General features: G+C 36.9%; 2 protein-coding genes across 7 annotated transcripts; both read right to left on the minus strand.

Annotated features, from left to right (window-relative positions):
* LOC109709394 (pectin acetylesterase 5-like) lies at positions 1,978-9,730 on the minus strand. Of its 2 annotated transcripts, XR_002216081.1 has the most exons (13): positions 9,442-9,730; positions 9,268-9,350; positions 8,436-8,565; positions 7,283-7,362; positions 7,106-7,195; positions 6,371-6,495; positions 5,787-5,847; positions 5,046-5,096; positions 4,847-4,924; positions 4,650-4,755; positions 3,634-3,779; positions 2,552-2,837; positions 1,978-2,274 (listed from the first exon to the last, which is right to left on the minus strand). XR_002216081.1 is itself a non-coding variant. In XM_020231608.1 (12 exons), exons 1-12 carry the CDS (start codon positions 9,650-9,652, stop codon positions 2,715-2,717), a joined length of 1,284 nt encoding a protein of 427 aa, XP_020087197.1. In that variant the 5' UTR covers positions 9,653-9,730; the 3' UTR covers positions 2,310-2,714. The 2 variants fall into 2 exon arrangements, 1 of the variants encoding a protein (XP_020087197.1); XM_020231608.1 differs by lacking the exon at positions 1,978-2,274 and having other exon boundaries at positions 2,310-2,837.
* LOC109709393 (pectin acetylesterase 5-like) lies at positions 10,257-22,991 on the minus strand. 5 transcript variants are annotated; one of them, XR_002216080.1, is made up of 13 exons: positions 22,659-22,989; positions 22,485-22,567; positions 21,652-21,781; positions 17,775-17,854; positions 17,598-17,687; positions 16,843-16,967; positions 16,258-16,318; positions 15,500-15,550; positions 15,303-15,380; positions 15,106-15,211; positions 14,118-14,263; positions 13,462-13,629; positions 13,172-13,314 (listed from the first exon to the last, which is right to left on the minus strand). XR_002216080.1 is itself a non-coding variant. In XM_020231607.1 (12 exons), the coding sequence occupies exons 1-12, from the start codon at positions 22,867-22,869 to the stop codon at positions 10,510-10,512; spliced, it is 1,311 nt and encodes a 436-aa protein (XP_020087196.1). In that variant the 5' UTR covers positions 22,870-22,991; the 3' UTR covers positions 10,257-10,509. The 5 variants fall into 5 exon arrangements, 4 of the variants coding, with proteins under 4 accessions (XP_020087196.1, XP_020087195.1, XP_020087193.1 ...); XM_020231607.1 differs by lacking the exons at positions 13,172-13,314; positions 13,462-13,629; positions 14,118-14,263 and adding exons at positions 10,257-10,659; positions 11,463-11,608 and having other exon boundaries at positions 22,659-22,991; XM_020231606.1 differs by lacking the exons at positions 13,172-13,314; positions 13,462-13,629 and adding an exon at positions 10,257-10,659.

Below are 24,531 nucleotides of genomic sequence, written 5' to 3' on the forward strand. Positions count from 1 at the left end.
TGAGGAGACCAACCCTCACATTCAAAGGCTGCAGTCCAAGAGGCCACCCACCTTCCTGTAATTGAAAACCGAAAAAAGAAAAAAAAGAGAAGAAGAAAAAGGTTAAGAAAGGAACTAGATTAGTAGTCTTAAGCATAGCACAGATGCAAAACATTGCCTCCATAGAACTGAGAAGGGAAAAGAGACCTCTTTGGCTCTGCTGCAGAAATAATGCTGTTTGATAAAATATCGTTTTAAAAGTTTTATTAAGAGAGTTCAAGATTCTTCTTTTTGCAGCAAAAAATAAAGAATTTTGAGCTTTTACACATTAAAATGGATTTCTTTTTTTTTTTTAAATTTTTTTGCTCTGTAACAAAAAAGTAAAAAGTTTTCTAAATTGTCTAGTGCAGAAGCTGCAACAATGCTAAACAGAGCCCCAGTAAGATCAAGTAGAGAAAGAGCTAAAACCTTAGAAAAATAAACTCTAACCATGAATGAGATAAACAGAATCTGATCTGCTAAAGAGTAAAGAGAAAGAAACAGAGGAATCTAATGTAATTGTATTCACCTGTTGGGCCATTTTCCTCCTAGAGGTAGATTCCGGAGCTACTGTTGAGTCAATCAGAGGTCACTTCACAGTTCACAGGAGTAATGCAGCTCCAAGGGATATATGGTAACAATACAACACATGAGAGATGGATTTTTCGAACAATAGAGAGAGAGAGAGAGAGAGAGAGATAGAGAGAGAAAGAGAGAGAAAGGTGGGGGAGTGTACATTTGTTGGTAGAGAGCCATGCTTGTGCACAGGTTGAGCTTTTATGCAACAATAAAATAATGAAGCAGAAATATCTCCAACAGTGTTCCTATATATTTTAATATAGAAAACAGAGTAACAACACATGGGCACTGTGCTCTGTTATCATGATACCTACTATTGCTTTTCCTATAGGCTCTTAAGAGGAGCCATTCACGCCGAAGAAGCGAGCCTATACTTGACACAAAACCTACCCATTCACAAATCACAATCTCTCTCTCTCTCTCTCTCTCTCTCTCTCTCCTCTTTTTTTTTTTCTTTTTTTTTGCATGTAAAGGAAACGCATCCACAGTCAAAGCATCTGAGTACGCAATGGGACCTGGCCATTCTTTATAGGGACAAACCTCTAACTACGCTCTGTACTGTAGGTAACGTTAATTTTAGAGTACGTTGTATAATACGGTTCGAAAAAAAAAAAACTCGAATTTTAAAGTAATTTAGAAAAATATAACGAAAGAGAAATGGGTTGTTTCCCTACAGCGACAGGTCTTAGCAATGAAGCTGGACCATATAGGACCTCAGTTCACCCATAGACTCGCTCTATAGCACTCAAAAGAACACCAAGTAAAAGAGAAACGAATATTCTCCCATCTTGAATAGGTGCTCTCGGTCTATTGAAAGAAAAAGTGCCACTTTGTTATATTATTATTATTATTATTATAACTTAGAACCTGATGGAGTTACTTTAAACAGAAAACACTAACATCTATAATGGTTAAATAAATCAATCTACCACCATATTTAACTCCAACAAATAAACAATGCCACATGGGAATGTGCTTATAAGAATGAGCCCATTATTGGAGCCAAACCAACGCAAAGTGGCCACATGGAGAAGCACTTAATTTCTCTTCCCAGGGGAACTTTTGGCTTTTGGCAAAAGCTGATCACCCTGACCCACCTTAANTTTTTTTCATATTATAATACTATATTTTATATAATTATTTTGTACTTTGAACTATTAGACATACTTTTGTATCAAATTATAGATAATGTTCTATACAAATTAAACTATTGATCGTATGATGTTGAGAATTTCAAGCGGCTCGTTTAGGGCTCGAGCTCGCTCGACTTGAAATTAGGCTCGCTCGAGCTCGGCTCGAATTAATTTCAATCCAAGCTTGAGCTTAAATTTAGGCTCGAAATTAATTTCAAGCCGAATTTGAGCCGAGGTAAGCTCGCTCGGCTCGTTTCCACCCCTAGGAACATCCGTGGACGTGAATCACGGAGCCCCTCTTCGAACAACCACTGATGCTTTGACCAAGCGTGAGCTTTATTACCTGATTCGGTGATGTGAAATAGAGGGAGAAGAATCCAATAAAGGGAAAGAAGAAGTTGAGAGTGATGCTTCTTCACCTTTTTATGTGTGGAAGAGGACCCTTCGAATGCTGCGAGTCTCTTATGAAGCATTATCATCTCCATTTTCCATGGTCCATCTCTTCGAAAAGAACTCTTCAAACAGTTTTAAACTTTGCAGAGCTCTGTTAACAATGCATGGACAACAATTATGAGCACATAAACCAAAAGCCCATGCTAAGTTGAGCCTGAGATCATGGACCTTATGATGATAACTTAAAAAAGAATTAAGAGTTCTAACAATGAGAAAAATGCAAAGAACTTCTGGTTACATGTGCATTCACAGTGATGGCATGGAGCATCAGTAGCACGTTCTCGAAGATTGCTAAAGATATACCATATGACATACAACTAATCTCTCATACATTTAACTCAAAGCAAATACAAGACAAACAAGCTCACCTCACCAACTGCTGGGTACGTTCCAAATCATTTACAAAAATAATGCCAGTTCGGAGAAGGCAGTAGGTGATAATCCGAGCTACTTTATCCATACTTCACTGAATAAACTTTGAAGGAATAAATTCACTGAATAAATCTAATCACTGAGCTGGAGAGACAAGTCTTATAACTTGTAGGGCTGAGCGAACACCAGATTATAACATGTCGGATTGCACGGAAATGGACAGTCTATTTCTTTTACTACTCTGCGTTCGAAATACCAATCTCCGACTGCCTCCGCAATTGTCTGCTCCTCAATAATATTTTTAAAATAAAGAAGAAGAAAAAGGACACAAGTAAGCAGGAGTTAGCAATCCAACAAATATGAATAGAAATAAATAATTTTATTATTGTGAAAAGTGGAAAATAAATGAAAAAATCAACACTACTTACCTATACTAAGAAAAAGGAGATAAGCTAGTTACCATCATCAGCGGAAACTTTATATGAAAAAAATTCATGCTAACATGTTTTTGATTTGTACGAAGGTCCCTTCTTTTTTGTACCATTGATTCATTGTAAGGCCTTAGCAACAAGTAATTACTATTGCAATTGAAACAAGAAATAAGAATTTTAGTGGTAGGACCGAGGAAACCACATAAGAAAATTTGTTTAACATTAGAAAGGAGCTTGATCTGCTATTAGTCTAGGGCCCTAAACATTATCAAAACAGATTGCTTATGTAAAATGATTTGAAAGCCAGCTTATATTTCTCCAATTTTCTTACATGCAGATGTACGCTGAAACCAGGGAGTACTGCCAACTATTTACCAAGGCATTAAGCTTCATCATGGTAAAAATTTGCAGTAGCATGTGATTTATTAATTATCAGCATACCAGCTTAGTCTCAAGTATCCTTTTATTTTTAACGTATCAGGTTATTCCAGAGAAAGATCTTGATTTCCTAACTACAGTATACAAATAGCTTCGACCACCAATAACCATGCTAGCATGCCAGAATACAGTATCATATAATGATAAGTTCTATACAAAAGAACTACAAAAGTTGAAACAACACAATGAACTAGGACTGCGATTGCTACCTTATCGTTAACTCTGGGAGAAGATGGCGAGTGCCATGTGATATTATTCAATGTTTGACAGTGTACAAAACAAGAATCTATGAACATGCCCCACTCCTTTTTCTTCTTCACTTCACTCAAGGCATCGAGCAAATCTGCCCTAAAACCTGTAAAAAGTTCTTTTGCTGGTTTTAAGATTTAAAATTTAATAGATTCAAAAAAAGAAAAAAGCAAATTTTATGGAATATTCCGGCAAAACAACCAACTTATATATAGATATATACCCCTGTAAGATATACACTTTCATGTATGCCCTTGAAAGTGCAGTTCCATATAAAATCACCTCAATCGGAGAATATCCAATTCAAGGGATGAAGTTGATTCTGTATTAGAAATTACTTTTAGCAGGAGAATTTTGTATTTAAGCACATGTAATTAAGTTTTAAGGGATATTTGAATATCCAGATTTTGCAGGGACATATACATAAATAGATGATTTTTTGCAGGGGGGTGTGTGCGTGCGTGTGTATACATATACATATACATATATACAAATATGTATATTACATATATATATCAAGGTTTCAAGTGCCCGTCGGCACGGTTGCACGGGCCATATCCACCGTGCCGTACCGTGTCAATAAGATATCGGCACGATACAGACCCCGTGCTGATGGCACAGCTCAAAACCCTCTATTCTTTAAATTAGTAAGTAATTTCCTTAATAAAGTTCAAAATATATGATAAAAAGACATAATAAATAGTTAAAATATTTTGTTGCTAAAGAAAATAAATATTTCATACTATTATGTGTCGGCACACAAGAATTTTTTTTGACTTGCACGCATCGGCACGGCTCGGCACGCACCATGCCGGCAAGTTTCCGGCACGATCCCGTGCCACGGCACTTAAATCCTTGATATATATACACATATATGCGTGTGTATGTATATATATGGATACGCGCGCACACACACACACACTATCTTTGTAAAAATAAACAGTTCACTCAACATGATATGTTTTTAAGTTTTTACCTTGGAGAATTTCAATCTGGCTGGAATTACATTTGTTAATATCCAGCTTGCAACTTAACCATGAGTCTTGAGGCTCAGATGCATTTGGAGCCAAGACGTGCTGTATCTGAAAATATTGGTGGAAGTGTGGATTAGTACTCGGCATTATATTTTTTTCGATTTTCAAATTGTGAGGTGGAATGGTAGATAAATATAACCTGCCAAGCATCATAAGCTGGATTGAGAATAAAAGTTGGAGTCTTCATGTTCTTGATAATCTTGTGAGGAAAAAAACACTGTTGCGCAAATTTAATGGCCACAATTTAGGCAAACATAAATTTTATCCAATACCAAAGCTGATTTACCAGTTCATCTTCTGGTAAATCACCATGAGATAAAAAAATTTCAAAGACTAGCCTGGGCTGGCTCCATCATTGAAATGCAATTTGGAAATCGTTTTCCCACTTCCTGAAACAAATTAATTAAAGAGCGATCAAGAAAACTGACAAAAACAAGAAGCCAATAGAAAGTTTGAAAGAGAGACTCGAAATTGTTACAGACATTCCATCTGAATTCCACAGAAAATAAATGAATATCTAAGATAATGTCAATGTTTCAACATATGGCAACACATGTAAATACATGTGTAAGGTCTTCTTTATAATATTTTGCATGCAAAAAAAAAATGCGGAAAACCATGCCAAAAGTAGGTAGAGTAATTCATTTTTGGAGATAAAGTAGAAGATCAAGTGGCCCATTTACACGCTATTTCTAATTTATTTGCTAATATGTTCCATTTGCATACACATACGTAGGTGCAAAATCTAAAGTTAATATATATATTTCTGTACCATTTATAACAAACCAAAACAAAATAAGAACTAGAGCATATTCATACCTTTTTCTGCTTTGTATAAATTCTCATTTTCATTTGCCTTTTGAAATGTGTTATATTATACACACAAATTCCTTGAAATGAGAGGATAAGAATTAACCAAAAAAATGAGATAAATTTCATATCTGCATTATCAACCTAGATTAAAAAATGTGCTTTTTTGGCGCAGTATTTACTAGAAATAAACAAGAAAACTATTATAATGTTCGAAGCGGAGTAGCAATAAATTCTTAGGCAGCCACAGGATGAGGAAGGGTTTGCACCTGAAGATGGACAACATCATTGTAGAAAGATCGCATGCTCCTTTTCCCAATAATGTCATTCCTGCAAATGAACCACAAAAAAAAAAGGACAACTGAAAGAGGTTTAATTGATGATTAAACAAATGCCATATGCATAAATTTTTATTCACACAAAGTTTGTGACTGGTGTTCTTTCATAGTTAAAAAAAAAGTTCCAAGAGGATGAAGGATCTCCTCTTACAAACGAGTGTAATTACCCAAAAAGGACTTAAAAAGTTTATGATAGTGATTTTATGAGACTATGAAGCTAAGAAAGCCAAAAAAAGGGCTCACACTAATAGAGAATACCAGACAGAAAGTTGGAGATCAGGATTAATGGATCAAGGTTGACCAAAACAGAGGTTGAAAATCTAAACTGCTTTGGGAACGAAGATGGTCAATTTTATATTGTTTGTAATTTATCAGCCCCTTAGCTCAGCCTACAATGTTTGTATTTTGGTGTCTAACTAAAGGATTATAAGCCAAACTGCACATTTCTACTTTAAAAAAAAAATGCAATTGAAGGAAGCAAGTCAGGAAGCACATGCAAGATTGTTGAAACATACACATCAAGGAAAAAGCCACCATCTGCAAGACATTTAACAGTAACCTTCTTTGGTAGAAGTGCACGAAAATCGTCACAGTGAATGTAAGTAGCTAGGCCACCAGCTGAGCATCCTGTAAGAAAGGCCTGCAAACTAAAAAAGAGTTTCCTGTCCTAAGCAATCATCTTCATCTTAGATCAATTTTCCTATAGTCATGAGTTTAATTGTCATATTTTGAGGCGAATATCGATATGGTCACCATCTACCTCTTGAAAGTTCATAATTTTATTTCTAGTGGTTCTTTATTCTCCTAGACAGCATGGTTCTGCTTGCGTTTTGCCCCTTATCAATGTGTATGATGTTCTAAGACATTTTATGCTCATATTATGTCAAACGACTAACACCAGAGAAGATTATTCTTCCAATTTTGAATACCAGAATAAAGTTTTTTCTTTCCCACTCTCTCTGCCACTTGACGAATATAGGTATCCCAAAATTGAAAATTTGCCTATCGGATTGGTGCGGAAACTGCTTACTGCCTTTAACGAGCATGCTAGTGACAAGTTACTTAAGTGCAACCATCTAAACGTCAGCCAATTAATATTTGCTTATTTACAAATCATTAAATATAGGTAAGAGATGATCTAGCAACAATTTTGAACAGCCAAATGTTTTATAACTATAGCTATAACTTTCTCAGTGGATCTCAAATGCAACATTGAAGTAGCAGAAATGATTTGATATCAAAGGAATGACCTGTTTAGCTTCTGCAAGTCCTTCACCTAAAAGCTCATCCATAATAGCTTCCCAAATACGCTGGCCTCTGAAGAACAAAGTTGTCCCATTCTATACAGCATAAATACAGATGCATCTCAGAACAACTATCTGCAAGTCTAACCACAATACTAGAGGCCAAAGAAAGCATCGGCATACCTGCAGTTCATTTTCAACATCACCAGAGAAAGATGCGCCATCACAATACCGTATCTTTACTTTGTTCCAGTTATAGAAATCTGCAATAAGCAACATAAATGTCCATTGATAAAAATTTCTCACAATTGGAGGATATCTAGAAATCGAAAATGCGCGCAACTTGAAAACAGGTAGAAGTAGAAAATGGAGATCAACACTAAAAAGTACACTGTTCAGTTAATTGTCAGGGAAATAAGCGTAACGACAAATGATATCCTACAAAAGTTAGAATAATCCAATGAAAGTATGCTAACATCCTGAAGATCCTTATTTATCATATCTCAAAGTCGAATAACAGATGTTTCGAAAGTATGTGGTGATAATTTTCCTAGAATCAGCATTAGAGCAATTTGACCCCAAAAAAAGTAGAAGATCATAGAAGAAGTAAGCAATGGAAAAAGTGTACGAACCAAAGAGCCCAAAACTTTCATGATTACAAAATAACCTACCAAGGAAGTCTTGCTATAGTTTTGTCGCAGAATACAGAACAATATCTATATGTGGAACTAACAGCTGATTTTTGGCCGATACAGCTACTGCAAAATTTGGTAGCATTTCCTTACCTTCAGAGTTGTGCTAAAGGACAACAACCCCAAAACTGATTGATACCATCATATTAAAATATTCATACCAATGCTTCTTGCTGAAGCAGATTTTACCAAGGATTAAACTGTAAAACAAGTACGTAACAGTAGAGTGTTGCTCGTCCAGGAATATTACAAATAAGAAGCCAGAATCAGACTCTAGTTGTGGGAGCAGAGAACATTTAGTTGGTAGCAGACAACACTAAAGAGGTGCAGCTTTCTCGGCGAAACAACAATCAGATATATAAATGGTCAAAATGATCACCATACAAAAGATGGCTGCCAAGAAAGTCCTTTGGTAATCACACAGCATATTAAAGCTCAACTTCCCAAAAGATGAATAATAGATGTCCCACAAATCTCGAGCAAGTTAACAAATATATAAAGAACAAAACACAGGTAGACATGAATAAATTACCAGTCGAGCCTCTGCATAAAATATCGTGTTATTTACTAGAGCCTCAAGATATAATCTTAACTGCAACAGGTAAAGAGAAAACAGAAAAACCATAGATAGCAAGTACAATTACCAGGATTTTGAGATTGGATGTTGCTTAAAATGCCATGAAAGGCAATCTGCCGTTCCATGTAGTTTGATGAACCTAATGCTGTCAGTTTACGCAAAGCACATGATTGCAAGCTACGGCACCAGCCTCCACCCTAAAGCTTAACAAGGTAAATAGAATGACAAAAAAAGCCGGCAATTTTCAATGAAAATACTTATATTAAATCTTCAAAAGCACCTATTTAATCTACAACAGAAATGCTTTAGAAGATTTCATCTTGAGATCAATATTTCAGCTGATCATTATGACAGGAAAAATATACTAAACTTCAAATCGAAGCAATTTATTCCACTAACTTACAAATATCTTTGCGTAATGAAGAATACAGAAAAATACAGAATGCAAATGAAGCATATCTACTGAACTTTATCTGCTTAATTTCCTTATATTCACTATACATCAAACACATTAACATAATTCATCATTTTCGAATAGATTAAGTTTCTGGGGATGAGAGGCCAAACTGACAAGGTGAATAGCCAACAGTAATAATTCTTTGAATAAGTCCACTAGAACTAAATTTCTTCAATCAGGTCCAACCATATTTAGAGTTTCCATCCGCCAGGTGGGGATTACATGAATGTAATAGTAAGTGAACTTGATCTAAGAAACTTAGCACTACTGGACTTGATCAAAATCTTATAAAAGTAACTTAATCAGCATGCAGGCTGATGTTAATCTTTCTAAACAGAATTAATGAAGCGAGCACAGAAATCACAGGGAACTAGGTAATTGGGAAAATCTAAGTAATGGATCTACGCATCCAGTTCCAAGTACTGAAACTGTAATCATCTACCTCTAAATGGAGGAGCCAACTATTGGAGCCCGATCCAAATCCCCTCTGGAGATGGTACCCCGCCGGGCTCCCATCTAAGCACACTGCAAAAAGCAAAACCCTAACAACTAAGGGCGAAGATAACAACAACAAAATTCGACAGCAACATGAACACACGAATCAAATCTCACGTACACGCGCCCTTCTCTTTCGCGTTCTTTAGGAGGGTGAGATCGACGAGATCGGCGGAGTCCGAGGAGAAGCTCCGCGGCGCCTCATCGTCCCGAGGCCACGAGCTGAGGGTGAGGACGAGAGCGGCGGAGATGACCACGAAGGCTCCGGCGGCGGCGGCGGCGGCGGAGAGGCGGCGCCGCCGCCACCAGAGGCGAAGTCGGTGGGCGGCCATGGCTGCGGAATTTAGGGTTTGGGGGTGAAGTGAGAGAACGCAACGATCGCGCCAGAGTCGATCGGAGGAGTCTTAGATCTGAGGAAGAAGCCGATTGACTGGTGGAGGCGAGTTTCTTCCGCCGCGGCTTTTTCGCACCAAACGGGCCAGTGCGTTTTTAGTAGAATTCGGCGCCGTGTAACTTCGGTCGCCGAGTTTCGTTTTATTTGGTAGTCGGATTTCAACCTGGCGTTGCTGCCGATGCCGATCTCTGTACAGGTTCGCCCAAGAAGTCGGCAAAAGATAAATGTTCATGCGCCGTATTCAAATAAAACACCAAGGTTTTCTTATTTTATTTATTTATTTAGTTTATGCTTTGGTGGGTGATTGTTTGGTTTTATTACTTTTTTATTTTTTTGGAAGATGATTCGCATAAAATGAGCAATATTGCATAGGCATCCAAGTTTTAGTAAGAGATAATTGCTTATATACCCCTCAAAACTTCATACAAACGTAAAATTGGCCTAATTTTTAATTATACATGAATTTATAGTTATCCCTGGAACAAAAAGTTCTTACTTATATCCGAACCAAACGAAACCTTAAGTTCTAACAATAAGAAAAATGCAAAGAACTTCTGGTTACATGTGCATTCACAGTGATGGCATAGAGCATCGGTAGCACGTTCTCAAATAATTGAGCACCTCCAAAATAGCTAAAGATATTCATATGACATACAAATAATCTCTCATACATTTAACTCAAAAGCAAACACAAGATAAATAATGCCAGGTCAGAGAAGGCAGTGGGTGATAATCCGAGCTACTTTATCCATTCTTCACTGAATAAACTTCGAAGGAATCAATTCACCGAATAAATCAAATCACTGAGCTTGAGAGACCAGCCTTATAAATTGTAGGGCTGACAAACACCAGATTATGACATGTCGGATTGCACGGAAATGGACAATCTATTTCGTTTACTACTCTGCGATCGAAATACCAATCTCCGACTGCCTCTGCAATTGTCTGCTAAAAAATAAAAAATAAAAAATAAAAGAAGAAGTAAAAGAACACAAGTAAGCTGGAGTTAGCCATTCCATGAAATGCGAATAGAAATAAATAATGTTATTATCGTGAAAAGTAAATAATAAATGAAAAAAAATCAACACTACCTACACTAAGAAAAGAGGAGATGAGCTAGCAACCATCATCAGTAGAAACTTTATATGAAAAAAATTCATGCCAACAGGTTTTTGATTTGTACGAAGGTCCTGTTATTTTTGTTCCATTGATTCATTGTAGAGGCCTTAGCAACAAGTAATTACTATTGCAATTGCAAACTAAGAAGTAAGAATAATAGTGGTAGGACTGAGGAAACCACATAAGAGAATTTGTTTGAACATTAGAAAGGAGCTTGATCTGCTATTAGTCTAGGGCCCTAAACATTATCAAAACAGATTGCTTATGTAAAATGATTTGAAAGCCAGCTTATATTTCTCCAATATTCTTACATGCAGATGTACTGTGAAACCAGGAAGTAGTGCAAACTATTTACCAAGGTGTTAAGCCTCATCATGGTAAAAAAGTGCAGTAGCATGTGATTTATTAATTACCAGCATACCAGCTTAGTCTCAAATTTCTTTTTATTGTTGACGTATCAGATTATTCTAGAGAAAGATATTGATTTCCTGACTATATAGTATACAAATAGCTTCGACAACCAATAACCCTGCTAGCATGCCAGAATACAGTATCATATAATAATAAGTTCTGTACAAAAGAACTAAAAAAGTTGAAACAACACAATGAACTAGGACGGTGATTGCTACCTTATTGTTGAGTCTGGGAGAAGATGGCGAGTGCCAGGTGTTATTAGTCAATGTTTGACAGTGTACAAAACAAGAATCTATGAACATGCCCCACGCCCTTTTCTTCTTCACTTCACTCAAGGCATCAAGCAAATCTGCCCTAAAACCTGTAAAAAGTTCTTTCACTGGTTTTAAGCTTTAAAATTTAATAGATTCAAAAACAGAAAAAAGCAAATTTTATGGAATATTCCGGCAAAACAACCAACTTAAATACAGATATATACCCCTGTAAGATCCACACTTTCATTTATGATGTTGAAAGTGCAGCTCCATATAAAATCACCTCAAATAGGAGAGTCATCCAATTCAAGGGATGAAGTTGATTCTGTATTAGAAATTACTTTTAGCAGGAGAATTTTGTATTTAAGCACATGTAATTAAGTTTTAAGGGATATTTGAATATCCAGATTTTGCAGGGACNTTGGAGCCCGATCCAAATCCCCTCTGGAGATGGTACCCCGCCGGGCTCCCATCTAAGCACACTGCAAAAAGCAAAACCCTAACAACTAAGGGCGAAGATAACAACAACAAAATTCGACAGCAACATGAACACACGAATCAAATCTCACGTACACGCGCCCTTCTCTTTCGCGTTCTTTAGGAGGGTGAGATCGACGAGATCGGCGGAGTCCGAGGAGAAGCTCCGCGGCGCCTCATCGTCCCGAGGCCACGAGCTGAGGGTGAGGACGAGAGCAGCGGAGACGACCACGAAGGCTCCGGCGGCGGCGGCGGCGGCGGAGAGGCGGCGCCGCCGCCACCAGAGGCGGAGTCGGTGGGCGACCATGGCTGCGGAATTTAGGGTTTGGGGGTGAAGTGAGAGGACGCAACGATCGCGCCAGAGTCGATCGGAGGAGTCTTAGATCTGAGGAAGAAGCCGATTGACTGTTGGAGGCGACTTTCTTCCGCCGCGGCTTTTTCGCACCAAACGGGCCAGTGCTTTTTTAGTAGAATTCGGCGCCGTGTAACTTCGGTCACCGAGTTTCGTTTTATTCAGTAGTCGGATTTCAACCTGGCGTTGCTGCCGATGCCGATCTCTGTGCAGGTTCGCCCAAGAAGTCGACAAAAGATAAACGTTCATACGCCGTATTCAAATAAAACACCAAGGTTTTCTCACTTTATTTATTTATTATTTAGTTTATGCTTTGGTGGGTGATTGCTTGGTTTATTACTTTTTTATTTTTTTGGAAGATGATTCGCGTAAAATGAGCAATCCAAGTTTCAGTAAGAGATAATTACTTATAGACCCCTCAAAACTTCTAAAAATACTATTTTTTATTTCCGAAAACAACTCAATTTTCATTCAAACGTAAAATTGATCTAATTTTTAATTATACATGAATTTATAGTTATCCCTGAAATAAAAAGTGTTTACTTATATCCGAACCAAGAGTTCTAACAATAAGAAAAATGCAAAGAACTTCTTGTTACATGTCCATTCACAGAGTGATGGCATGGAGCATCGGTAGCACGTTCTCGAATAATTGAGTACCTTGAAAATTGCTAAAGATATTCATATGACATACAAATAATCTCTCATACATTTAACTCAAAAGCAAACACAAGATAAATAATGCCAGTTCGGAGCAGGCAGTGGGTGATAATCCGAGCTACTTTATCCATACTTCACTGAATAAACTTCGAAGGAATCAATTCACCGAATAAATCTAATCACTGAGCTTGAGAGACCAGTCTTATAAATTGTAGGGCTGACAAACACCAGATTATGACATGTCGGATTGCACGGAAATGGACAGTCTATTTCTTTTACTACTCTGCGTTCGAAATACCAATCTCCGACTGCCTCCGCAATTGTCTGCTCCTCAATAATATTTTTAAAATAAAGAAGAAGAAAAAGGACACAAGTAAGCAGGAGTTAGCAATCCAACAAATATGAATAGAAATAAATAATTTTATTATTGTGAAAAGTGGAAAATAAATGAAAAAAATCAACAGTACTTACCTATACTAAGAAAAAAGGAGATAAGCTAGCTACCATCATCAGCAGAAACTTTATATGAAAAAAATTCATGCTAACATGTTTTTGATTTGTACGAAGGTCCTGTTATTTTTGTTCCATTGATTCATTGTAGAGGCCTTAGCAACAAGTAATTACTCTTGCAATTGCAAACTAAGAAATAAGAATAATAGTGGTAGGACTGAGGAAACCACAAAAGAGAATTTGTTTGAACATTAGAAAGGAGCTTGATCTGCTATTAGTCTAGGGCCCTAAACATTATCAAAACATATTGGTTATGTAAAATGATTCGAATGCCAGCTAATATTCTCCAATTTTCTTACATGCAGTTGTACTGTGAAACCAGGAAGTAGTGCAAACAATTTACCAAGGCGTTAAGCCTCATCATGGTAAAAAATTCCAGTAGCATGTGATTTATTAATTACCAGCATACCACCTTAGTCTCAAGTTTCTTTTTATTGTAGACGTATCAGATTATTCTAGAGAAAGATCTTGATTTCCTAACTATATACTATACAAATAGCTTCGACAACCAATAACCCTGCTAGCATGCCAGAATACAGTATCATATAATAATAAGTTCTGAACAAAAGGACTACAAAAGTTGAAACAACACAATGAACTAGGGCGGTGATTGCTACCTTATCGTTGAGTCTGGGAGAAGATGGCGAGTGCCATGTGATATTAGTCGATGTTTGACAGTGTACAAAACAAGAATCTATGAACATGCCCCACTCCCTTTTCTTCTTCACTTCACTCAAGGCATCGAGCAAATCTTCCCTAAAACCTGTAAAAAGTTATTTCGCCGGTTTTAAGCTTTAAATTTAACAGATCCAAAAAAAGAAAAAAGCAAATTTTATGGAATATTCCGGCAAAACAACCAACTTATATACAGATATATACCCCTGTAAGATCCACACTTTCATGTATGCCCTTGAAAGTGCAGTTCCGTATAAAATCACCTCAAATCGGAGAGTCGTCCAATTCAAGGGATGAAGTTGATTCTGTATTAGAAATCACTTTTAGCAGGAGAATTTTGTATTTAAGCACATGTAATTAAGTTTTAAGGGATATTTGAATATCCAGATTTTGCAGGGATATATACATAAATAGATGATTTTTTGCAGGGGGGTGCGCGCGCGCGCGTGTGTGTATACATATACATATACAGAAATACAAATATATATATATATATATATATATATATATATATATATATATATATATATATATATATATGTGTGTGCATAATATATGGATAACACACACNATATATGTACATATATATGTGTACATATATATATGTACATATATGTATATCCAGATTTTTTGCAGATTTTTTGTATATCCAGATTTTTTATATATCCAGATTTTTTGCAGATTTTTTGTATATCCAGATTTTTTATATATATGTACATATATATATGTACATATTTTGTATATCCAGTTTTAAGGGATATTTGAATATCCAGATTTTTTGCAGGGGTGTGTGTGTGTGCGTGTGTGTATATATATATATATGCATATGTATATATGTACATATATGTGTGTGCATAATATATGGATAACACACACTATCTTTGTGAAAATAAACAGTTCACTCAACATGATATGTTTTTAAGTTTTTACCTTGGAGAATTTCAATCTGGCTGGAATTACATTTGTTAATATCCAGCTTGCAACTTAGCCATGAGTCTTGAGGGTCAGATGCATTTGGAGCCAAGACGTGCTGTATCTGAAAATATTGGTTGAAGTGAGGATTAGTACTCGGCATTATATTTTTTTCGATTTTCAAAATGTGAGGTAGAACGGTAGACAAATATAACCTGCCAAGCATCGTAAGCTGAATTGAGAATAAAAGTTGGAGTCTTCATGTTCTTGACAATCTCTTGAGGGAAAAAACACTGTCACGAAATTTAACGGCCACAATTCAGGCAAACATAAATTTTATCCAATACCAAAGCTGATTTACCAGTTCATCTTCTGGAAAATCACCATGAGATAAAAATATTCAAAGACTAGCCTGGGCTGGCTCCATCACTGAAATGCAATTTGGAAATCGTTTTCCCACTTCCTGAAACAAATTAATTAAAGAGCGGTCAAGAAAACTGACAAAAACAAGAAGCCAACAGAAAATTTGAAAGAGAGTGACGCAAAATTGCTACAGACATTCCATCTGAATTCCACAGAAAATAAATGAATATCTAAGATAATGTCAATGTTTCAACATATGGCAACACATGTAAATACGTGTAAGGTCTTCTTTATAATATTTTGCATGCAAAAAATAAAAAACGCGGAAAACCATGCCAAAAGTAGGTACAGTAATTCATTCTTGGAGATAAAGTAGAAGATCAAGTTGCCCATTTACACGCTACTACTAATTTACTTGCTGATATGTTCCATTTGCATACACATACGTAGGTGCAAAGTCTAAAGTTAATATATATATTTCTGTACCATTTATAACAAACCAAAACAAATAAGAACTAGAGCATATTCATACCTTTTTCTGCTTTGTATAAATTCTCATTTTCATTTGCCTTTTGAAATGTGTTATATTATACACACAAATTTCTTGAAATGAACAGATAAGAATTAACCAAGAAAATGAGATAAATTTCATATCTGCATTACCAACCTAGATGAAAAAAATGTGCTTTTTTGTTGTTTGAAAAATGGCGCAGTATTTACTAGAAATAAACAAGAAAACTCTTATAATGTTTGAAGTGGAGTAGCAATAAATTCTTAGGCAGCCACAGGATGAGGGAGGGTTTGCACCTGAAGATGGACAACATCATCGTAGAGAGATCGCATGCTCCTTTTCCCAATAATGTCATTCCTGCAAAAGATGGACCACAAAAAAAAAAAAGGACAACTGAAAGAGGTTTAATTGATGCTTAAACAAATGCCATATGCATGAATTTTTATTCATACAAAGTTTGTGACTGGTGTTCTTTCATAGCTAAAAAAAAAGTTCCAAGAGGATGAAGGATCTCCTCTTACAAACGAGCATAATTACCCAAAAAGGACTTAAAAGTTTATGGTAGTGATTTTATGAGATTATGAAGCTAAGAAAGCCAAAAAAGGGCTCGCACTTATAGAGATTACTGGACAGAAAGTTGGACATCAGGATTAATGGATCAAGGTTGACCAAAATCAGAGGTTGAAAATCTAAACTGCTTCGGGAACAAAGATGGTCAATTTTATATTGTTTGTGATTAATCAGCACCTTAGCTCAGCCTCTAATGTTTGTATTTTTCTGCCTAACTAAAGGATTATAAGCCAAACAGCACATTTCTACTTGAAAAAAATGCAACTGAATGAAGCAAGTCGGGAAGCACACGTAAGATTGTTGAAACATACACATCAAGGAAAAAGCCACCATCTGCGAGACATTTAACAGTAACATCTTTTGGTAGAAGTGCACGAAAATTGTCACAGTGAACGTAAGTAGCTAGGCCGCCAGATGAGCATCCAGTGAGAAAGGCCTGCAAACTAAAAAAGAGTTTTCCGTCCTAAGCAATCATCTTCATCTTAGATCAATTTTCCTATAGTCATGAGTTTAATTGTCATATTTTGAGGCGAATATCGATATGGTCACCATCTACCTCTTGAAAGTTTATAATTTTATTTCTAGTGGTTCTTTATTCTCCTAGACAGCATGGTTCTGCTTGCGTTTTGCCCCTTATCAATGTGTATGATGTTCTAAGACATTTTATGCTCATATTATGTCAAATGACTAACACCAGAGAAGATTATGCTTATAAATGCAACTTTCATTATTCTTCCAATTTTGAATACCAGAATAAAGTTTTTTCTTTCCCACTCTCTCTGCCACTTGACGAACATAGGTATCCCAAAATTGAAAATTTGCCTATTAGATTGGTGCGGGCACTGCTTACAGCCTTTAACGAGCATGCTGTGACAAGTTACTTAAGCAACCATCTAAACCTCAGCCTATTAATATTCGCTTATTTACAAATCATTAAATAGGTAAGAGATGATCTAGCAACAATTTTGAACAGCCAAATGTTTTATAACTATAGCTATAACTTTCTCAGTGGATCTCAAATGCAACATCGAAGTAGCAGAAAATGATTTGATATCAAAGGAATGACCTGTTTAGCTTCTGCAAGTCCTTCACCTAAAAGCTCATCCATAATAGCTTCCCAAATACGCTGGCCTCTGAAGAACAAAGTTGTCCCATTCTATACAGCATAAATACAGATGCATCTCAGAACAACTATATGCAAGTCTAATCACAATACTAGAGGCCAAAGAAAGCATCGGCATACCTGCAGTTCATTTTCAACATCACCAGAGAAAGATGCGCCATCACAATACCGTATCTTTACTTTGTTCCAGTTATAGAAATCTGCAATAAGCAACATAAATGTCCATTGATAAAAATTTCTCACAATTGGAGGATATCTAGAAATCGAAAATGCGCGCAACTTGAAAACAGGTAGAAGTAGAAAATGGAGATCAACACTAAAAAGTACACTGTTCAGTTAATTGTCAGGGAAATAAGGGTAACGACAAATGATATCCTACAAAAGTTAGAATAATCCAATGAAAGTATGCTAACATCCTGAAGAGCCTTATTTATCATATCTCAAAATCGAATAACAGATTTTTCAAAAGTATGTGGTGATAATTTTCCTAGAATCAGCATTAGAGCAATTTGACCCCCAAAAAAAAGTAGAAGATCATAGAAGTAAGCAAGGGAAAAAGTGTACGAACCACAAGAGTCCAAAACTTTCATGATTACAAAATAACCTACCAAGGAAGTCTTGCCATAGTTTTTTGCAGAATAAAGAACAATATCCATATGCGGAACTAACAGCCGATTTTTGGCCGATACAGCTACGGCAAAATTTGGTAGCATTTCCTTACCTTCAGAGCTGTGCTAAAGGACAATAACCCCAAAACTGATTGATACCATCATATTAAAATATTCATACTAATGCTTCTTGCTGAAGCAGATTTTACCATGGATTAAACTGTAAAACAACTACATAAAAGTAGAGTGTTGCTCGCCCAGGAATATTACAATTTACAAATAAGAAACCAGAATCAGACTCTAGTTGTGGTAGCAGAGAACATTTAGTTGGTAGCAGACAACACTACAGAGATGCAGCTTTCTCGACGAAACAACAATCAGATATATATATATAAATGGTCAAAATGATCACCATACAAAAGATGGCTGCCAAGAAAGTCCTTTGGTAATCACACAGCATATTAAAGCTCAACTTCCCAAAAGATGAATAATAGATGTCCCACAAATCTCGAGCAATTTAACAACTATATAAAGATCAAAACACAGGTAGACATGAATAAATTACCAGTCGAGCCTCTGCATAAAATATCGTGTTATTTACTAGAGCCTCAAGATATAATCTTAACTGCAACAGGTAAAGAGAAAACAGAAAAACCATAGATAGCAAGTACAATTACCAGGATTTTGAGATTGGATGTTGCTTAAAATGCCATGAAAGGCAATCTGCCGTTCCATGTAGTTTGATGAACCTAATGCTGTCAGTTTACGCAAAGCACATGATTGCAAGCTACGGCACCAGCCTCCACCCTAAAGCTTAACAAGGTAAATAGAATGACAAAAAAAGCCGGCAATTTTCAATGAAAATACTTATATTAAATCTTCAAAAGCACCTATTTAATCTACAACAGAAATGCTTTAGAAGATTTCATCTTGAGATCAATATTTCAGCTGATCATTATGACAGGAAAAATATACTAAACTTCAAATCGAAGCAATTTATTCCACTAACTTACAAATATCTTTGCGTAATGAAGAATACAGAAAAATACAGAATGCAAATGAAGCATATCTACTGAACTTTATCTGCTTAATTTCCTTATATTCACTATACATCAAACACATTAACATAATTCATCATTTTCGAATAGATTAAGTTTCTGGGGATGAGAGGCCAAACTGACAAGGTGAATAGCCAACAGTAATAATTCTTTGAATAAGTCCACTAGAACTAAATTTCTTCAATCAGGTCCAACCATATTTAGAGTTTCCATCCGCCAGGTGGGGATTACATGAATGTAATAGTAAGTGAACTTGATCTAAGAAACTTAGCACTACTGGACTTGATCAAAATCTTATAAAAGTAACTTAATCAGCATGCAGGCTGATGTTAATCTTTCTAAACAGAATTAATGAAGCGAGCACAGAAATCACAGGGAACTAGGTAATTGGGAAAATCTAAGTAATGGATCTACGCATCCAGTTCCAAGTACTGATACTGTAATCATCTACCTCTAAATGGAGGAGCCAACTATCGGAGCCCGATCCAAATCCCCTCTGGAGATGGTACCCCGCCGGGCTCCCATCTAAGCACACTGCAAAAAGCAAAACCCTAACAACTAAGGGCGAAGATAACAACAACAAAATTCGACAGCAACATGAACACACGAATCAAATCTCACGTACACGCGCCCTTCTCTTTCGCGTTCTTTAGGAGGGTGAGATCGACGAGATCGGCGGAGTCAGAGGAGAAGCTCCGTGGCGCCTCATCCTCCCGAGGCCACGAGCTGAGGGTGAGGACGAGAGCGGCGGAGACGACGACGAAGGCTCCGGCTGGTCCGGCAGCGGCGCAGGGGCGGCGCCGCCGCCACCAGAGGCGGAGTCCGTGGACGGCCATGGTTGCGGGATTTCGGGTTTTGCGTGGAGTGAGAGGACGCAACGATCGAAACAGAGTCGATAGGAGGAATCTCAGATCCGAGGAAGAAACCGAAACCGATTGTCTATTGGAGGCACGTTTTTTCCGCCGCGGCTTTTTCGCACCCAACGGGCTTTTTTAAATATATGGAATTCGGCGATCTTTCTCGCACCAAACGGTCTAGGGCTTTTTTAAATAGAATTCGCGGCAAATAACATTTCGTTGCCGAGTTTTCATTTTATTCGGTGGTCGGATTTCAACCCGGCTTCTCTGCCGACGCCGGTTTCTGTGGAGTCTCGCAGAAGAAATCGGCAAAAGATAAATCTTCATTCGCCGAATTCGGATAGAGCACCATGGTTTTATTATCTTTTTTTTATTATTATTCATTTTATGCTTTGGCGGTGGATTGTTCGATTCTATAAACTTTTTTTACTTTTTGGAAAAAAAATTGCATAAAATGAGCAAAATATTGCACATACATCCAAGTTTTAGATAGAACATCAGGAATCAAAAATAAAAAAGGAGAAAAGTTCATATTGTATCTTATAATTAGTTCATAAAATACTATTTTTTCTGGTCAATATATATATGTCTGCGTATTTCATATTTTCCGTTATGTTTCCTGTTTAATTATCTCCATACAACTACGGCTACTTGTATGCAAATTCAACCTTAACCACTGCACACCGGGATAATTGATCATCAAATGCTGAAGAGGACTTTAACACATTTTATCCATAGCAAGTACAATGNGGAAGGAAAAAGTGTACGAACCAAAGAGCCCAAAACTTTCAAGATTACAAAATAACCTACCAAGGAAGTCTTGCCATAGTTTGTCGCAGAATAGAGAAAATATCTATATGCAGAACTAACAGCAGATTTTTGGCCGATACAGCTACGGCAAAATTTGATAGCATTTCCTTACCTTCAGAGTTGTGCTAAAGGACAATAACCCCAAAACTGATTGATACCATCATATTAAAATATTCATACCAATGCTTCTTGCTGGAGCAGATTTTACCAAGGATTAAACTGTAAAACAACTACGTAACAGTAGAGTGCTGCTTGCCCAGGAATATTACAAATAAGAAGCCAAAATCAAACTCTAGTTGTGGTAGCAGAGAACATTTAGTTGGTAGCAGACGAGACGAAAGAGGTGCAGCTTTCTCGGCGAAACAACAATCAGATATATAAAGGGTCAAAATGATCACCATACAAAAGATGGCTCCCAGAAAGAGTCCTTTGGTAATCGCATGGCATATTAAAACTCACCTTTCCAAAAGATGAATAATAGATGTTCCACAAATCTCGAGCAATTTAACAAATATATAAACATCAAAACACAGGTAGACATGAATAAATTACCAGTTGAGCCTCTGCATAAAATATCGTGTTATTTACAAGAGCCTCAGGATATAATCTTAACTGTTACAGGTAAAGAGAAAACAGGAAAACCATAGATAGCAAGTACAATTACCAGGATTTTGAGATTGGATGTTGCTTAAAATGCCATGAAAGGCAATCTGCCGTTCCATGTAGTTTGATGAACCTAATGCTGTCAGTTTACGCAAAGCACATGATTGCAAGCTACGGCACCAGCCTCCACCCTAAAGCTCAACAAGGTAAATAGAATGGCAACAAAAGCTGGCAATTTTCAATGAAATACTTATATTTAATCTACAAAAGCACCTATTTAATCTACATCAGAAATGCCTAAGAAGATTTCTTCTTGAGATCAATATTTCAGCTGATCATTATGACAGCAAAAATATACTAAACTTCAAATCGAAGCCACTACAATTTATTCCACTAACTTCCAAATATCTTTGCTGTACTGAAGAATACAGATAAATACAGAATGCAAATGAAGCACATCTACTGAACTTTATCTGCTTAATTTCCTTATATTCACTATATATCAAACACATTAACATAATTCGTCATTTTCCAAATAAGTTGTTAAACTGAGAGGCCAAACTGACAAGGTGAACAGCCAACAGTAATATTTCTTTGCATAAGTCCACTAGAACTAAATTTCTTCAATCAGGTCCAACCATATTTAGAGTTTCCATCCACCAGGTGGGAATTACATGAATGTAATAGTAAGTGAACTTGATCTAAGAAACTTAGCACTACTGGACTTGATCAAAATCTTATAAAAGTAACTTAATCAGCATGCAGGCTGATGTTAATCTTTCTAAACAGAATTAATGAAGCGAGCACAGAAATCACAGGGAACTAGGTAATTGGGAAAATCTAAGTAATGGATCTACGCATCCAGTTCCAAGTACTGATACTGTAATCATCTACCTCTAAATGGAGGAGCCAACTATTGGAGCCCGATCCAAATCCCCTCTGGAGATGGTACCCCGCCGGGCTCCCATCTAAGCACACTGCAAAAAGCAAAACCCTAACAACTAAGGGCGAAGATAACAACAACAAAATTCGACAGCAACATGAACACACGAATCAAATCTCACGTACACGCGCCCTTCTCTTTCGCGTTCTTTAGGAGGGTGAGATCGACGAGATCGGCGGAGTCCGAGGAGAAGCTCCGCGGCGCCTCATCCTCCCGAAGCCACGAGCTGAGGGTGAGGACGAGAGCAGCGGAGACGACGACGAAGGCTCCGGCAGCTCCGGCAGCGGCGTAGGGGCGGCGCCGCCGCCACCAGAGGCGGAGTCGGTGGACGGCCATGGTTGCGGGATTTAGGGTTTCGGGTGAAGTGAGAGGACGCAACGATCGAAACAGAGTCGATAGGAGGAATCTCAGATCCGAGGAAGAAACCGAAACCGATTGTCTATTGGAGGCACGTTTTTTCCGCCGCGGCTTTTTCGCACCCAACGGGCTAGCGCTTTTTTAAATAGAATTCGCGGCAAATAACATTTCGTTGCCGAGTTTTCATTTTATTCGGTGGTCGTATTTCAACCCGGCTTCTCTACCGACGCCGGTTTCTGTGGAGTCTCGCAGAAGAAATCGGCAAAAGATAAATCTTCATTCGCCGAATTCGGATAGAGCACCATGGTTTTATTATCTTTTTTTTATTATTATTCATTTTATGCTTTGGCGGTGGATTGTTCGATTCTATAAACTTTTTTTACTTTTTGGAAAAAAAATTGCATAAAATGAGCAAAATATTGCACATACATCCAAGTTTTAGATAGAACATCAGGAATCAAAAATAAAAAAGGAGAAAAGTTCATATTGTATCTTATAATTAGTTCATAAAATACTATTTTTTCTGGTCAATATATATATGTCTGCGTATTTCATATTTTCCGTTATGTTTCCTGTTTAATTATCTCCATACAACTACGGTTACTTGTATGCAAATTCAACCTTAACCACTGCACACCGGGATAATTGACCATCAAATGCTGAAGAGGACTTTAAGACATTTTATCCATAGCAAGTACAATGTAAAAAAGATTTAATCACATCGACTACCATAAATAGCAGCTCGAAGAATGCGATAGTGATTATAGTGAAGAAGCTATAGAGGCTATTGAAGTGTTGCATACTTATACTACATGATCAGTTTCTTGGTAACATTCCATGCATATCCAATTGATTTTGAGCTGATTTAATTGTCGTGATAGCAATGATAGTGAAGTATATAGCTATGGAAATTATTGAGGTGCTAGTTAGATCTATATGCATGCAAACATGTACAGTATAAGTTGCTTCGCGATTGTATTATCTCCCTATTCTTTTCAAATATTTGTTTGCTGAATATATTATCAAAAAGAAGGTTAATGGCTTGTTTGCTGAATATATTAGACTCCTTTCTTTTTCATGACTCTTTTCCCGTATACCAACCACACGTTACAATATTTTATTCCTATTTGATTCGCGAAACTTGATTTACCACATGGATATCTATCACCAGGGGTAAATAAAGCAAAAATTTGCAAAATATATACGAAACATTTGAGATCCTCTGATTTCCTGGATCATCCCACAGGTTGATTCTCAGCCATTAATCATGTTTTCGGCTCATGGTGCGAGCCATATAGACCAGGTTGAGGCAATGATTATAATCATACAATTGGCTTGAGAAATTAACAAAGTTGTGAACTTGTAATTAAGCAAGTAGATATATTTGGAGAGATATAGTGGCAATATTGTTTGAGAAATTGCTATACATCTTTCTAAGTTAATTTGTATCGAATTGGGATACTTTTTAAACAATTTCATGGCCCTCTTGCATGCGCTACAGATCTTAGTCAACAGTCCTAATTACGTAGCCGCAAGCCTTGACTAATCAATTTCATGGTTCTCTTGCACTCCAGATCTTAGTCAGAAGTCCTAGCCACTTAGCTGTAAGAGTTGACACGAAAAATTCGGCGTGACATCCGA

The sequence above is a fragment of the Ananas comosus genome, linkage group 4, assembly GCF_001540865.1.
Source record: "Ananas comosus cultivar F153 linkage group 4, ASM154086v1, whole genome shotgun sequence".
Taxonomy (NCBI): domain Eukaryota; kingdom Viridiplantae; phylum Streptophyta; class Magnoliopsida; order Poales; family Bromeliaceae; genus Ananas; species Ananas comosus.

Coding starts and splice junctions, on each gene's coding strand:
- LOC109709394 (XM_020231608.1), bottom strand. CDS start 9,652: ATGGCCGCCCACCGACTTCGCCTCTGGTGGCGGCGGCGCCGCCTCTCC. Junction 8,566..9,267: donor GTTGGCTCCTCCATTTAGAG/GTAGATGATTAC, acceptor GTTAAGCTTTAG/GGTGGAGGCTGGTGCCGTAG. Junction 5,097..5,786: donor ATGATGTTGTCCATCTTCAG/GTGCAAACCCTT, acceptor AATTTGTTTCAG/GAAGTGGGAAAACGATTTCC.
- LOC109709393 (XM_020231604.1), bottom strand. CDS start 22,869: ATGGCCGTCCACCGACTCCGCCTCTGGTGGCGGCGGCGCCGCCCCTAC. Junction 22,568..22,658: donor CGCGAAAGAGAAGGGCGCGT/GTACGTGAGATT, acceptor TGCTTTTTGCAG/TGTGCTTAGATGGGAGCCCG. Junction 17,855..21,651: donor CATCCAATCTCAAAATCCTG/GTAATTGTACTT, acceptor TGCTTATTGCAG/ATTTCTATAACTGGAACAAA.